Source organism: Giraffa tippelskirchi, chromosome 1 (assembly GCF_054371585.1).
Source record: "Giraffa tippelskirchi isolate mGirTip1 chromosome 1, T2T-mGirTip1v1.2.pri, whole genome shotgun sequence".
NCBI classification, from domain to species: Eukaryota; Metazoa; Chordata; class Mammalia; order Artiodactyla; family Giraffidae; genus Giraffa; species Giraffa tippelskirchi.
In genome coordinates this window covers 199,191,651-199,207,156 of record NC_137275.1, presented here as the reverse complement: position 1 = coordinate 199,207,156, position 15,506 = coordinate 199,191,651, and the positions used below count along the sequence as shown (strand labels likewise).

The 15,506-nt window shown below is 36.4% G+C and overlaps 1 protein-coding gene across 11 annotated transcripts in view; it reads left to right on the top strand.

Moving 5' to 3' along the window:
* SLC35D2 (solute carrier family 35 member D2) overlaps positions 1-15,506 on the top strand; it is a 53,428-nt gene that overhangs the window by 11,296 nt on the left and 26,626 nt on the right. For 9 of the 11 annotated variants that reach the window (XM_081523153.1, XM_081523107.1, XM_081523160.1 and 6 more), the window contains exons 4-5: positions 8,324-8,391; positions 14,207-14,278. In XM_081523153.1, coding sequence (XP_081379279.1) covers positions 8,324-8,391; positions 14,207-14,278 — 140 coding nt within the window. The remainder of the gene's footprint in view (positions 1-8,323; positions 8,392-14,206; positions 14,279-15,506) is intronic. The other 2 variants (XM_081523128.1, XM_081523146.1) reach the window with 1 other exon arrangement.

Genomic DNA, 15,506 nt, shown 5'->3' with positions numbered 1-15,506 from the left:
TGATGGAAAGTACATATAGCTATGTTGGAAGATGTGAAAATGCTATAAAATTACAAATTGATCTTAGAGTACAGGTCCATTTCCATATACCCTGTGCTTCCTGCTGGTTAGAAACTTTTTAATAAAGATTTCATATCATTCAGTGGTCCACTAATGTAACATGATAGTAAAAGTGTGTGCTTAGCAATGGGTATTAAATAAATACTATATGTCTTCTGAAATAGCAAAACTCTCTAATAGAAATTGTCAAGCTTGCTTGGTAAAGGACCAGATAGCAAATAATTAGACTCTGTGGGCCAGGCTATCTCCCTTGCAGGTATTCAGCTCTGTACTTTGAAAGCAGCTGTAGATGATATGTGTATAAATGAATCGATGTAGTTGTGTTCTAATAAAACTTTATTTGCATAAATAGAAGATGAATTAGATTTATCTCTTGGGCCCTCCCAGGTTGCTGATCCCTGCTTTAAATTTTCATTTTTAGCTTGGGTAGATAAAGTCTGTGAGTGGAATAAAGAGTAAATACAATTTGATATACATAGTTTGTTTTTCTTTTTCCCCATGGTAGAACTACAAACACGAGACCTGCCATTTCTTCCTGGGTATATGGAATGGACCTAATTTTATTGAACAATTGCTAGGTGCCAGGCATGAGGCCAGACATTTAATTCCTAGAACAATCCCCTGTGACCGGTAGTATTAAATGGATCATGGTGACATTTTTGGATTTAGGGAGGTTAAATCAGATTGCAGTTCCTTAAAAGTAAAGAGCTCACATGGTTTGTTCACTCCATGTCTCTAAGGCCTAGAAAAACATTGGCGTCTAGTTCTGGATTATTCATCAGGCTGACTAAACATATTAGTCATATTAGAATATTAGTCAATATTAGCTAATTTTAGTCAATATTAGCATATTGATGCTTACATCATCAATAATCAGGGACATCCACAAACAGAGAAAAACAAACCACTGAAGTGTAGGAAAGGTATTAACCCAGTCATCATAAGAAAGATCAGAATATTGTTGGGCTTGCCTACGCTTAGTTTATGATATAGTTTTAAATACTTTAAACAATTGTGAAATATCTAGACATAGGAAAAAAAGGCATCTTCCATGAATGTGTAATTGAATGAATAATTACCCTTGTAATCATTACCTAGATCATGAGATGGGGTCACAGAATCCTTACCTACTATTCTGACTTTTGTCGTAATGATTTTCTTGAGTTCTCTGTAAGTTTTCTAAGTTTGTATGTATGCTTGAATTTAGTTTTGCCTATTTTTGGAGGTTATATAAAGGAAATTAAACTATATATATTTTTTGTATCTTGCTTTCACTTTATTATGATGGTAAGATTCATCTACATTGTTGTGTGTGGCTGTATTCTTTTATTTTCATTGTATAAATATAATTTATCTGTTTTACTGTTTATGGTAATTGGAGTTGTTTCTGGTTTAGACACGAGAAAAATAAAAAGCACTGTTCTGAATGTACTGAGAGTTGGATCTTGATGCAGATGTGTTAGTCAGATAAGGCTCCCATAACAAAATATAACAGACTAGGTGGCTTTAAAAAAAGGGGGTTTATTTTCTCACACTTCTGGAGGTAGGAAGCCCAAGATGAAGGTGCTGATAGGGTTGGTTTCTGGTGAGAGTTCTCTCCTTGGCATATAGACAGCTGCCTCCTCTCTGTGACCTCGTGTGGCCTTTACACTATGCCTGTGCCCTCCTGGTGTGTCTTCCTCTTCTTATAAGGACACAGGCCCTATTGGATTAGGACCCCACACTTATTAGCTCACTTAACCTTAATTACCTCCTTCCAGGCCCTATCTCTACCTGCAGTCACCTGGGGTCCAGGGCGTCAAGATGTGAGTGTAGAGCAGACACAGTTCGGTCCAAAACAGCGCGTGTGTGTGTAGTTTCTTTGGGAGGCTTATCACGCAGTGAAACTGCTGACTCCTAGAGGGAGCATATTGTCACCTTGAAAAGATGATGGCAAACTGTTCTCCCAAGTGGCTGTACAAATTCACACTCCTCACAAAAGTGTATGAAAGGCCCTATTGCTCCTCATTCTTGCCAATGCTGGGTGTGTAATGACATCTTCTTGGCTTTAATTTGCGTTTCCCTGGTTATTAATGAGGTTGAGTGCCTTTTCATTTTTTAGTGCCATTTGGATATCCTATTCTGTGAAGTACTTGTTAAGACTTGTGCCCTTTTTTTGTTGGGTTTATGTCTTTTTCTTACTGATCTGTTTAGCAGTTTAAAAAATATATTAAAAATATATTAATGATAGTCCTCTTGTTAGTTATTATAGCATTACAAATATATTTTCCCTTTCTGTGGCATATCTTTTTATTTTCTTTATTATGTATTTATCTTGTATTTCTTTATCATGTATTCCTTTTCATGAAAAAGAATCTTAATTTTAAAACAGTTATATTTCATTGGTCTTTTCCTTAATAATTAATCACTATTTTTCTTACTTAGGAAATTCTTCCTCATTCTGAGATTATAAAGATATTTTTCCAGATAAAAAGCATATTGTTTTTCAGAATTAGGTTTTTAATCTGTTTGGAGTTGATTTTTGTGAATGGTGTGAGGTAAGAGTCCGATTTCATTTATTTTTTTCCAATTAGGTACTCAATTGTCACAGAATCAGCTGAGAGGTTTATTAGCTCTTATGTTGTGCCACTTATATCATGATACTGTTGTTTCTGGACTCTCCATGCTTTTTCATTTGTCTGTGTTTCTGCACTATTACCTCACAGCCATAATTACTATTGCTTTATGCAAAGTCCCTTGTGGCTCAGCTGGTAAAGAATCCACCTGCAATGCGGGAGTCCTGGGTTTGATTCCTGGTTTGGGAAGATCCCCTAGAGAAGGGAAAGGCTCCCCACTCCAGTATTCTGGCCTGGATAATTCCCTGGACTGTACAGTCCATGGGGTTGCAAAGAGTTGGACATGCCTGAGCGACCTTCACTTTCATTATGCGAAGTCTTGCTGTCTGATAGAGCAAGTCTTTACCTCCTGAATTCTTGGTTCTTCACATTTTTAGATGAATATTAGAAGCACATTGTCAAGTTTCAGGAAAAATAAACTTTTTGGATTTTGATTGGATTGCATTGAAGCTCTAAAGCAGTTTGAAGTGAATTGACATCTTTAAAGTGTTGAATCTTACCATCTATGTACATGGTGTACATAAAAGTGAAAGTGTTGGTCACTCAATTGTGTCCATCTCTTTGTGACCACACAGATTGAAGCCTGCCAGGCTCCTCTGTCCATGGAATTCTCCAGGCAAGAATACTGGAGTAGGTTGCCATAGAGTTCTAATATTTTTTGTTAGAAGTAGATTTTGTTGTTGCTGTTGTTGCATATATCATTTAAACAGGGAAATTTCCTGGTGTCCAGTGTTAGGACTCTGCAGTTCCATTGCAGATGGCACAGGTTTGATCCCTGGTCAGGGGACTAAGATCCCGCATGCTGCAAGGCATGGGCAAAAAAAGATTATTTGGGAAGTTAGAGGTATGTTGACTTAAAATTGTTCACAAACCTTAAATTTCTGAATTGTAGTTTATTCGGCGGGAATTTTTAGGACTTCAAGCCTGGGAGGCAGCATCTCAAGTAATAGTGAGAGAACCGCTCTGAGGAGTTGAGGCAGAAAGCTAGGACATATAGGAGTTTTGCAACAAAGTGAAGATAGTCTGAACTTCAAACGAGTACTGTTAATTAAAGAAAACCAAATATGTTAAGGTATATAGCACTTTTCTGTGTACAAGAAGATGCAAAATCTGGGCTTGGAAATCATTCCTTTGATATGCACCTCAGCTATCTGAGCCAGTATCCTGTTTTCATATCCTAAATTTCCTTAAGTCTCGTGTGGGAGCAACTGCAGTCTGATGGCTCCTATATGGCAAGTTTTCTTTCCTTCCTGAATTCCCTTAGGCCTCACCAGCTCACCATAGGCTGTGGCTGCACAGGTGGTGGCTACAATAGCTGATGACCTTTGTTTAGTGATATAGCCTAAAATAGTCCATTTCTCAGATACATATGTTCATCTTTCTTTTGTATATTGTTTTTGTATCTCCAACATTCTTTCATCTCTTTTACTTGCTTTCCTGTACAGCATAGGACCTACAATTCAGTGTTAGAAATGTAAATACTGGGGATTTTTGTCTGATCTCAAAGGGAAAGCTTTTAATATTTTGCCATTAAGTATGTTGTTTGCTGGAGGTTTATTTGAGATGCCTTTTACCTATGTTCTAGTTACCTTTTGCTGTTAGGACATAGACCCTACCTCCGGATGGAAAGTGAAGTGAAAGTGGTTCAGTCGTGTTTGACTCTTCAAGGCTCCATGGACTATACAGTCCATGGAATTCTCCAGGCCAGAATACTGGAATGGGTAGCCTTTCCCTTCTCCAGGGGATCTTCCCAACCCAGGGATCAAACCCAAGTCTCCCACATTGCAGGCTGTTTCTTTACTAGCTGAGCCACAAGGGAAGCCCACCTCTGGATGAAAGGGAGTATCAAAGTCACATTTTAAGAGTATGTGAGAATGGAGATACTGTTACAGCCATTATCTCTGATTATGGATTTGTCTATTTCTCTTGGTATTTGTTAGGTTTTTTGTTTTGTTTTCTGTATTTTGAGACTGTATGATTAGGTGCCTAGATTGTTGTTTTTTTGTCCCGCTACACAGCATGTGGGAATCTTAGTTCCCTGACCAGGGATCAAACCCATGCCCCCTGCAGTGGAAGCACAGAGCTCTAACCAGTGGACTGCCAGGGAATTCCCATAGGTGCCTAAAATTTTAAGTTAGTTAAACCTTCCTGGTGCATTAAAGTGTTTAATTGTACGAGGTGGAACTCTTGTGTCAGTTCTTTTAGTGTTTCCCTGGAATTCAAAACAGACGTGCCTAACTTACCAAATTGTAATGGTGAATATATTCTCCCTGTCAACAATGCAATGACTTTCACTCCATTTACCTTTCCTCCCAACTTATATGCTCTTGCCACTAAGTGCTTTAACACTCTAACTCTCATAATACATTTTAATTTTCTTTAAAAAAAAAAAGTGTCCATTTATATTTACTGCTTCCTTTGTTTTTCTTTCCTTTGTGGATCTCACACATGCCATTTTCCTCCTGATTGAAACTACCTTGTTTAGAATTTACTGATGGTCTGCTTAAATACTCTTCATTTTTGTCTGAAAAAGGAAAAAAATTCCTTTGTTTTTGAAATATATTCTTATTTGAATTCTGCTTTGGCAGAGCTTCAGAGATGTAATTCTGCTATCTCTGGCTTCCATTGTTTCTCTCTGGGTTTCTGTTCTCCCTTTATTTTTGACCTAGGGGTTCCTCACTATCTTCCTAGTCCTTTCATGCCTTTTATGAAGGTTTTATTATTTTACCTAGCATTTTTAATTGTTTTCAGCAGCGGTATTAGCACAAATAATTTTGCCCATGGTTACCAGAAACTAGAAGTCAGTACTGCCTTTATTTTGAATTCTATATGGTAGTAGGGGCAACTGATTCTTTTCAATGCCTAAGAACCTCTGAAATTGTAATATCAATAGCTGTATGATTTAGTCAGTTGTACACTGTTAATGAGAATATTGTTGACCAGAAAAAAACACACAACCTGAAAGTTGACAATCATGTTTTATTCTGAAGACAAAACAAGGACTTAAGCCCAGGAGGCAGTCTTTCAGCTCAGATAGCTCTGAGAGAGTGCTCTGAAGAGGTAAGGGAGGAGCTAGCATATGTAAAATTTTTTGCAACAAAGATCAGGTAGTTGGAACTTCAAAAGATTACTGTTAGTTAAAACTGTGTAGTCAAGGTTATGGTTTTTCCAGTTGTCATGTATGTTGTGAGAGTTGGACGATAAAGAAGGCTGAGTGCCGAAGAATAAATGCTTTCTAATTGTGGTTGTGTTAAGGAGTCCAAGCTCGCTTTACTTGCTACACAGTAGGCCAATAAATCCAAGAGATGAAGCATTGAGACAAGGAAGAGGCTTTATTTGGGGAGCCAGCTGACTAAGAAGACAGGCTAGGCCTCAAAATAACTGTCTTGTTGAGGCCTGAATGTCAGGTTCTTTTATGGATCAAAGATGGTGGGGAGGTAGGGAAACAAAGTAAAAAGATCATTTAATTCTTGCAAATATCTCCTAGAGGGGCAAGCCTCAGGCAGGGGTATGTATTAGTTTCACTTCCTTACACCCCTTCACAAATCAAATCCCTTATGATTATACAGTGGAAGTGACAAATAGATTCAAGGGATTAGATCTGATAGACAAAGTGCCCGAAGAACTATGGACAGAGGTTCATGACATTGTACAGGAGGCAGTGATCAAGACCATCCCCAAGAAAAAGAAATGCAAAAGGGCAAAATGGTTGTCTGAGGAGGCCTTACAAATAGCTGAGAAAAGAGAAGTGAAAGGCAAAGGAGAAAAGGAAAGATATAACCATTTGAATGCAGAGTTCCAAAAAATAGCAAGCAGAGGTAAGAAAGCCTGCAAAGAAATAGAGGAAAACAGTAGAATGGGAAAGACTAGAGATCTCTTCAAGAAAATTAAAGATACCAAGGGAACGTTTCATGCAAAGATGAGCACAATAAAGGACAGAAATGGTATGGACCTAACAGAAGCAGAAGATATTAAGAAGAGGTGACAACAGTACACAGAAGAACTGTACAAAAAAGATCTTCATGACCCAGATAACCACAATGATGTGATCACTCACCTAGAGACAGACATCCTGGAATGCGAAGTCAAGTGGGCGTTAGGAAGCATCACTACAAACAAAGATAGTGGAGGTGATGGAATTCCAGTTGAGCTATTTCAAATCCTAAAAGTTGATGCTGTGGAAGTGCTGCACTCAGTATGCCAGCAAATTTGGAAAACTCAGCAGTGGCCACAGGACTGGAAAAGGTCAGTTTTCATTCCAGTCCCAAAGAAAGGCAATGCCAAAGAATGCTCAAACTACTGCACAATTGCACTCATCTCACATGCTAGCAAAGTAATGCTCAAAATTCTCCAAGCCAGGCTTCAACAGTACGTGAACTGTGAACTTCCACATGTTCAAGCTGGATTTAGAAAAGGCAGGGGAACCAGAGATCAAATTGCCAACATCCATTGGATCATCAAAAAAGCAAGAGAGTTCCGGAGAAACATCTACTTCTGCATTATTGACTATGCCAAAGCCTTTGACTGTGTGGATCACAGCAAACTGTGGAAAATTCTGAAAGAGATGGGAATAGCAGACCATCTTACCTGCTTCCTGAGAAATCTGTATTCAGATCAAGAAGCAACAGTTAGAACTGGACATGGTTAGACTGGTTCCAAATAGGAAAAGGAGTACGTCAAGCAAGTATGTCACCCTGCTTATTTTACTTATATGCAGAGTACATCATGTGAAATGCCAGGCTGGATGAAGCACAAGCTGGAATCAAGATTTCTGGGAGAAATATCAACAGCCTAAGTTATGCAGATGCTACCACTCTAATGGCAGAAAGTGAAGAGAAACTAAAGAGCCTCTTGATGAAAGTGAAAGAGGAGAGTGAAAAAGTTGGCTTGAAACTCAACATTCAAACTATTAATGTAAACGGCATCTGGTCCCATCACTTCATGGGAAATAGATGGGGAAACAGTGGAAACAGTGACAGACTTAACTTTGAGGGGCTCCAAAAATCACTGCAGATGGTGACTGCAAGCATGAAATTAAAAGACGCTTGCTTCTTGGAAGAACGGGCTGCATTGTTTAACCTTGGTAGATATTTACTTATTCTAGGCCTTTAAGACAAAGTAATGTGGCCAGCATGCACAACTTTTTGAAAGCGTCACTAACTATTTGACACGTCAGTGAGATAAGAACCTTTGTCTTTGTCCAGAAAAGTGCTTATATGCCTAGATAACAGGTTTGCGCACTTTTTCCATGGCTTTCTGAACCTCATCCATAAACTATATTTATATAGTTTATAAACTATAAGCACCCATCCTCAACTCACCAACCTGGCTAGGGGTCTCCACCCAAGAGAGGTGCTTGTTCAGAACTTTGTTTTAGGAAAACAGTCTACTAATATGGGCAAGGTCAAAATTTTCGTTTCTATCCACCTTCCTCACCACCATCAGGATTATGGATATCACTGCATACCTGTTTTTTGATCACATGGAGAAACTTGTATGTGTTCTGGATTCTGGAAATTCAGTCATTGCAAGGAAAGGAACTCTGAATGATTGGCTTTCTGATGGGGGAGTGAATGTCATCATCTTTATTGATGAAGGAAAATGTTATTGGAGTTCTAACCAAATATTCTTTCTTTTTTTTATTGAAGCTGTTTCCTCTGCCTCTCCTCTACGTTGGAAACCACATAAGTGGATTAGCAAGCACAAGTAAATTAAGGTAGAGTGCACAATAATGGTTGATTGGCGGTTCTTCACTAGTTTGCTTTTAGTGTCACAGAGATAAACTTTGATTTTTCAAGATATTGCTTGGGCTATATATAGAAGATAATAATATTTCATAATTTAAGGAGATAAGGTAGTTTTAAGTTTGATAATGCTTTAGAAATGTTGAAAAGCTGATCTAGTTTTCTTTATGTCCAAGTCTGAAGATAGCGTGTGAGATCTGTAGAAATCAAAATAGAGAACATATGATTTTCCAGGAAGATTCATTTATACGAATGCAGTTCTGTGTAACTTTTGATTCCCTCACAGTTTTATAAAAGCAGGAATACTCTGTCAGTTTTCGTATAGTTCAAGTTTGGTACAAGGAAAAATCAATGACATATTATTTTCAAGTATGTGATACATATTTCTGAAATTTGCATTTGCATTTGTTTTATGGTCCTTTGACTACTTTGTTGTTAGTCACTATAAAAATGAAAATGGAAGTGTACAATGAGTAAGTCATCCGATAAATTGGAAAATGTGTGAAATATGTAGCCTAATGAATACACCTTCGGGTCACGAACCTTATGAAAAAGATGTGAATAATGAGAAAATCAAGGTTAAGTAAAGGGTGACAGAAGTGAAATAAAGTCTGTTAGTACAGAGAGAGTAGAAAAGAGGCAGGTAGGAAGTAGACCAGAAGGAGAAAATATGTAGAACACTGAGAAGTGTGAAATTAGGCCTCTTGCCTTTCACTCTTGTTTGGAAAGGGTGGTGGTTGTGAAAAACAAAATGTGCCATCTTCTTTCTGATTATACCTTTTAGTTGTTTCTTTCTGGGATTAGGTCAACCAATTTTCCTTAATTATCTCAAATTTGTATTAAAGCTTCCTGTGGCAGGTGCTGTTGCTGTATTGCCATGTAACCTCTTGGCCTGTTTCTGAGCCCACTTGCAGCATGGGAGTGCCTTCAGTCACCCTGATAGCTGCCCAGCTCTTGCACTGGGGGCCTGGGTAGATGAGGGCTTCTTTTTTTTAGTGATCTGAGAAACGTCTTTATTAGAAGGGTTTTTCAATACTTTTCTGCATGCGTAGCAGAAGAGGAAGATGAAGGCTTTCAGCAAGTGAGACTGAGGAGAAAGGAAGGAAATTGCTTATACGTGGTGTCATGTGGTGTGGTTCTGTCTCCCCTGTCTTCAGTAAACTGGTAGCTGGTTCTGGAGGCTTAATCAAACTCAGATTCAGTTTTTCAGGCAAGATCAGTTTATTAGTGATGTTGGGTTCTTTCTTCTGCATGACCTCATAGGGCACATAATGTTTTCTCCCACTTCTAATGATATTTAATTGATCAAAAATTCTATCTTAATGATTTTAAGGGGTCAGTCTGGTCCCTTCATTAGAATGTTCCCCATCAATTTTTTACCTAATGAGTTTAGCACACATTGATGATCATTGTGTAGATCCATTATTTCATTACAAATTGAAAAATGATGATTTTCTAAACTATTATCTCCCCTTCTGCAGTTATTATCTAAACTTCCTCAGTGAATACAGATTTTCATTCACCATTTCATACAGGAAAGGCAGGATAAAAGCTTTATCTATAAGCATTCAGAGTAATAAACCAGTGTTGTGTCACCTTCAGTAGTGAACTGCTGTTTTTTTGTTTTTTTTTTACCAGCATTATTAACTCATGGATTGTTATTTACAAGTCCCATATGAGATATATACTTTGCAAATATTTTCTCTCAGTCTATAGCTTGCCTTTTCATTCTCTTAACACTGTTTCTCAGAGCAGAAGTTTACATTTTAATGACGTTCCACTATCATTTTTTTCTTTCATGGATTATGCCTCTGATATTTTATCTAAAAACTTATTACCAAACCGAGGACGTCTAGATTTTCTCCTACATTATCTTCCAGAGGTTTTATGTTTTACATTTAGGTGTATGGTCCATTTTGAAGTTAAGTTTTGTGATAGGTATAAAGCCTGTGTCTAGATTCATTTTTTTTTTTTTTTTTTTTACATGTAGATGTCCGGTTGTTTGACAACCATTTCTTGAAAGGCTAGTCTTTCTCCCTTGAACTGTATTTACTGCTTTGTCAGAGATCAGTTGACTCTATTTGTGTGGGTTTATTTCTGGGCTCTCTATTCTGTTCATCGAGCTATTTGTTTCATTTACCTAATGTTTTAGTTCATTATATGCATCTTCTTTTGATGCTTAAATTGTATCATCTCAGGTCAGTGGGAGCTCTTTGAATTGGCTCCTATGTTCTAGGGCTCCAGTAGTCTTTGATTACTTCCTTGCTTCCTGGCACATGATGTCCAGATTTATCAGGCTTTTTCTGCCATTTCTCCAAGGGTCCCCTGGTTATTTTTGTTGTGAGATAGAGGCCATAGTATGGGTGTTGGATATATTTGGAAGGAAGGACTAACACAGTATCCTGATGAATAACATACAGGGTATGAGAAAAAGAAAGACCAAGGTGCCTTCATGGTTTTGGGCCTGATTAAGTGCTATCAACTGGGCCCATACCTGGGAGTAGGATTGCTGAGTCCTACATGTTTAACATTTTGAGGAACTGCCAAACTGTTTTCCAAAGTGGCTGTACCATTTTACTTTCCCACCAGCAATGTATGAGGGTTACAATTTCTCTATATTCTTGCCAAATTTGTTATTGTCTGTCTTTTTGATTATAGCTGTTGCAGTGGTCGTGAAGTGATATCTCACTGTGGTTTTGATTTGCATTTCCCTGATGACTAATGATACTGACCATCTTTTCATGTGCTTATCAGCCATTTATATGACTTCTTTGGAGGAATGTGTATTCAAGTCCTTTGCCTATTTTTAATAGGGTTATTTATCTTTTTGTTATTGAGTTTTAAGTCTTGATATATTCTAGCTACAGGTGCTTTATTATATACATGATTGCAAAATTTTCTCCTATTCCGTGGATTGTCTTTTTACTCTGTTGATGGTGTACTTTGAAGCACAAAAGTTTTAAGTTTTTAAAAATTTAATTAATAATTAAAGTTAAATATACCTAATATAAACATTTTAACCATTTTTAAGTGGACAGTTTATTACATATATTCACAATCTTGAGCAACCATCACCACTACCTATTTCCAGAAATTTTTCATCATCCCCAACAGAAATTCTGTACCATTAAACAATAATGCCCCATAACCACCCCCCCCCGCCCTGGTAAACACTGTTTTATTTACTGTCTCTATGAATTTGCTTATTCTAGATATTTCATACAAATGGAATCATACAATATTTGTCTTTTTATTATGTCCTGTTTATTTCAGTTAGTGTAATGTTTTTAAGTTTCATCCATTTTGTAGCATGTGTCATAATTTCATTCCTTAGTAAGGTTGTATAAGATTCTCCTGTTTAGATCTGTCATATGTTCTTTACCTATTTATAAACATTTATATTTTGGTAAAGTCTGATATATCTATTTTTTGTTATTGTTGCTGTACTTTTGGTATTGTGTCTAAGAAAACTTTGCCTGATCCGGGGTCATAAAGATATAATCCTATTCTTTCATCTAAGAGTTTTATAGTTTTCCTATATTTAGGTCTTTGATATATTTCTAGATTATTTTTTATATGTAGAGTGAGGTAGGGGTCCAAAATAATTCTTTTGCATATGAATGTTGAATTGTTTCAGCGTTATTTATTGAAAGACTGTTATTTCCTCATTATATGGTCTTGGGACCCTTGTTAAAAATTAATTTAATGTTTCTAATTAATTAGAAAGATTTATTTCTTGATTCTCAATCTTAATGCTTTGATTAAATGTTTTATTTTAAACCAGTACTAGATAATACTGAAAATTGTAGCTTTGTAGTAAGTTTTGAAATTGGGCCCACCAACTTTGTTCTTCTTTTTCAAGATTGTTTTGGTTTCTTGGTTTTCTTGCATTTCCACACTGATTTTAGAATTAGTCTGTCCGTTGCTTGGGGAAAATGCGGCTGAAATTTTGATAAGGATTGTGTTGAATCTATAGATTTATTTGAGAAGTATTTCCATTTTAATAACATTAAGTCTCTGATCCACAGCATGGAGTGTCTTTCTATTTAATCTTCTTTCATCTTTTAACAATGTTTTGTAGTTTGCAGTGTATTCCAGTTCTTACAGTGCTTTTGTTAAGTTACTCCTAAGAATTTTGTTCTTTTTGATCCTATCATAAATGGAGTTGTTAATTTCCTTTTTGGATTGCTCATTTCCTTTTTGGGTTGCTCATTGCTAGTGTATAGAAATGCAGTTGATTTTTGTATATTCTTTTTGTTTCATGCATACTTATTTCATTTGTTCTACTAATTTTTTGGTGGATTTCTTAGGATTTTCTAGATATATATCATCTGAAAATAGAGACAACTTTCCTTTCCTTTTTTCCAAACTGTATGCTTTTTTTTTTTTTTTGGACTAATTGCCCTATCTAGAAATTCAAGTGCAGTATGAAATAGATGTAGTGGTGAGAGCAAACATCCTAGTCTTATTCCTGATCTTAGGGGAAGAACATCCAGCTTTTTACTATTAAGTATCCATATCTGCTTTAATTTTATTATTATTATTTTTTCTTTTTGGCCACAGTGTACAGCTTATGGAATATTATTTCCCCAACTAGGGCTCGAACCCATGTCTTTGGCACTGAGAGTGCAGAGTCCTAACCACTGGACCACCAGGGAATTTCCCTTGATGCTTTTAAAAGGCATCATCTAAAAATATTTTTTGAATTTAATTGAAAATAATGACTTTTTTAAAATCTTGCTTTGAAAAAGGCCATTCAAACCAGTCTCATAAGACATCTTTAAGTGTGGATATAAAGTTCCTGAAAATTCTTTCTGCACTGCTCTCTGGTTATCTTTGGAAACCCCTCCGCAGGTCTGGTCAGGAGGAGCTGCTCCCTCTCCCTTAAGGTTCTGACTTTCCTTCCTTAGGTCACATCTTCTGAGGGTCACACTGGAAACAGATGGAGGTGGGTTTTTCCAGCCCTGGCTCTCTGTGTCTGTGCATTAAGCTGTGTCCTGGAATCTCTGGGTTTTGAGTGAAAGGTTCATAAGTGTTTTTAAAAGGCAGTGAATATGGCCTCTTTACATAATGTTTTTGGGGAAGATTACCCATAATTTTATCCTCTAACATACTATTTTAAATATTCACTTTCAGTCTCTTTCTGTACATAGAATGTATCTTATTACAGTTATAGACTCTACATAGTTTCATTAACTCCTTGATTTATTTAACGTTTGTTTTCTAAGAGTGGTAAAGTTTTATATTATAGAATTAGTGCATAATGTTCCCTCAAGTGGATTTAACCAGAATTTATTTGATAATTGCCTTGTCTGATATTTGGATTGTTTCTGATATTTTCCCCAAAGACACTACTGCAGTGAACATCTTTGTGCACATGAATTTTTTCTTTTCTTTGGGTTATTATCTTAGGGTAAGTTTCCCAACAAGAAGTAATTAGATCTGAGGTTAGGACCATTTAATGACTGTCCATACCTAGTCCTAACTTGTTTTGTCAAAGGGTGTATTGGTTCACATTGCATATAACCTTTTAACACAATCTTTGTAGTTTCAACACTTTGTAGTAGTTGGATAGTATGATGTTTTGAATTGCTCGTAAGTAAAAGTTGCATGAAATTATAAAATTTCCATTTCTGTTTATTATTTTATATGACTTGGTAACATACGTGATAATTAGAGTTAACTCCTTATATTTAATTTAGAAAATTAATGGGCTTAATTAAAAATGTAAAACATTAAAAAAATACTTGGTGGCTGATGTTGTTATGCTTGATTCTTTTCTGACAGCTTGCCGATGTTCACTGTGCTCAGGAAATTTACCATTCCACTTACTTTACTGCTGGAAACCATCGTACTCGGGTGATTTTTGTTTTTCCTCTCTTCCTTTGGTGTCCTTTTCCCACACGCCCACATTATTTTTACCTAGCAAATTTGCAACATCTAGTCATCTTTACACTTGGTTTGAAGTGCTTGTAATAATTTAAGGGCCAATGGTTTATTCATTTAAAAGCAGACTCCTATTTCCATTATTTCTTAACATGTTATGAGCATTTTTTTTTAAGTTATAATTTTACAATTAGACAAGTAATATGCATGTGTAGTAGAAAATTCTAAAAAAAACAACCACTGCAAAACAGATGTAAATCTGTTTTCTGAGCTGAATGGAATATACACTGATTTTGTAATGGCAAGGAAAAGTTGTCCACATATATAGCATGTGTGCTATACTATATAGTATGTGTCCACATATACAGCAAGTGTGCTATACTATAGTAGGTGTGCAGGAGATCAGGGAAATTCATTCTGATGCAGTAATTATGATGTAACATCAGAATAAATTAATTTTTATAGTGTTGGATTAAAAATTTCACGTAAAGATATTTAGGGCGGCTCTCAAATGGTGACTCTTGATTTTGCTGTGGAGATTACTTAACAATGAAATTAGGATGATGGTCCAGTGTTCTAAGTTTTACTATTGAATTTTGTCTTAATCTTTGGATGCTTGATAAAAGTACAAACCAACTAGACCTACCAGCAGGAGCTCTTCTGCTTTTTTTTTTTATTGAAGGATAATTGCTTTACAGAATTTTGCTGTTTTCTGTCAAACCTCAACATGAATCAGCCATAGGTATACATACATCCCCTCTCTTTTGAACCTCCCTCCCATCTCCCGCACCAACTCACGCCTCTAGATTGATACAGAGCCCCTGCTTGAGTTTCCTGAGCCATACAGCAAATTCCCGTTGGCTATCTGTTTTACATATGGTAATGTAAGTCTCTATGTTACTCTTTCCATACATCTCACTCTCACCTCCCCTCTTTCCATGTCCATAAGTTTATTCTCTATGTCTGTGTCTCCACTGCTGCCCTGTAAATAAATTCTTCAGTACCGTTTTTCTAGATTCCGTATATATGCGTTAGAATACAATATTTATCTTTACCTTTCTGACTCACCTCACCTCTTACACATTTTGTCCCAGCATCTCTCTAGTGAGAACAGAGAAATACATTCGAAATTAGATTAAGACAAATACTTAAGAAAGAGAGTAAATTTGATTTGATTTACTGATCCATTTAATGTGCTTTT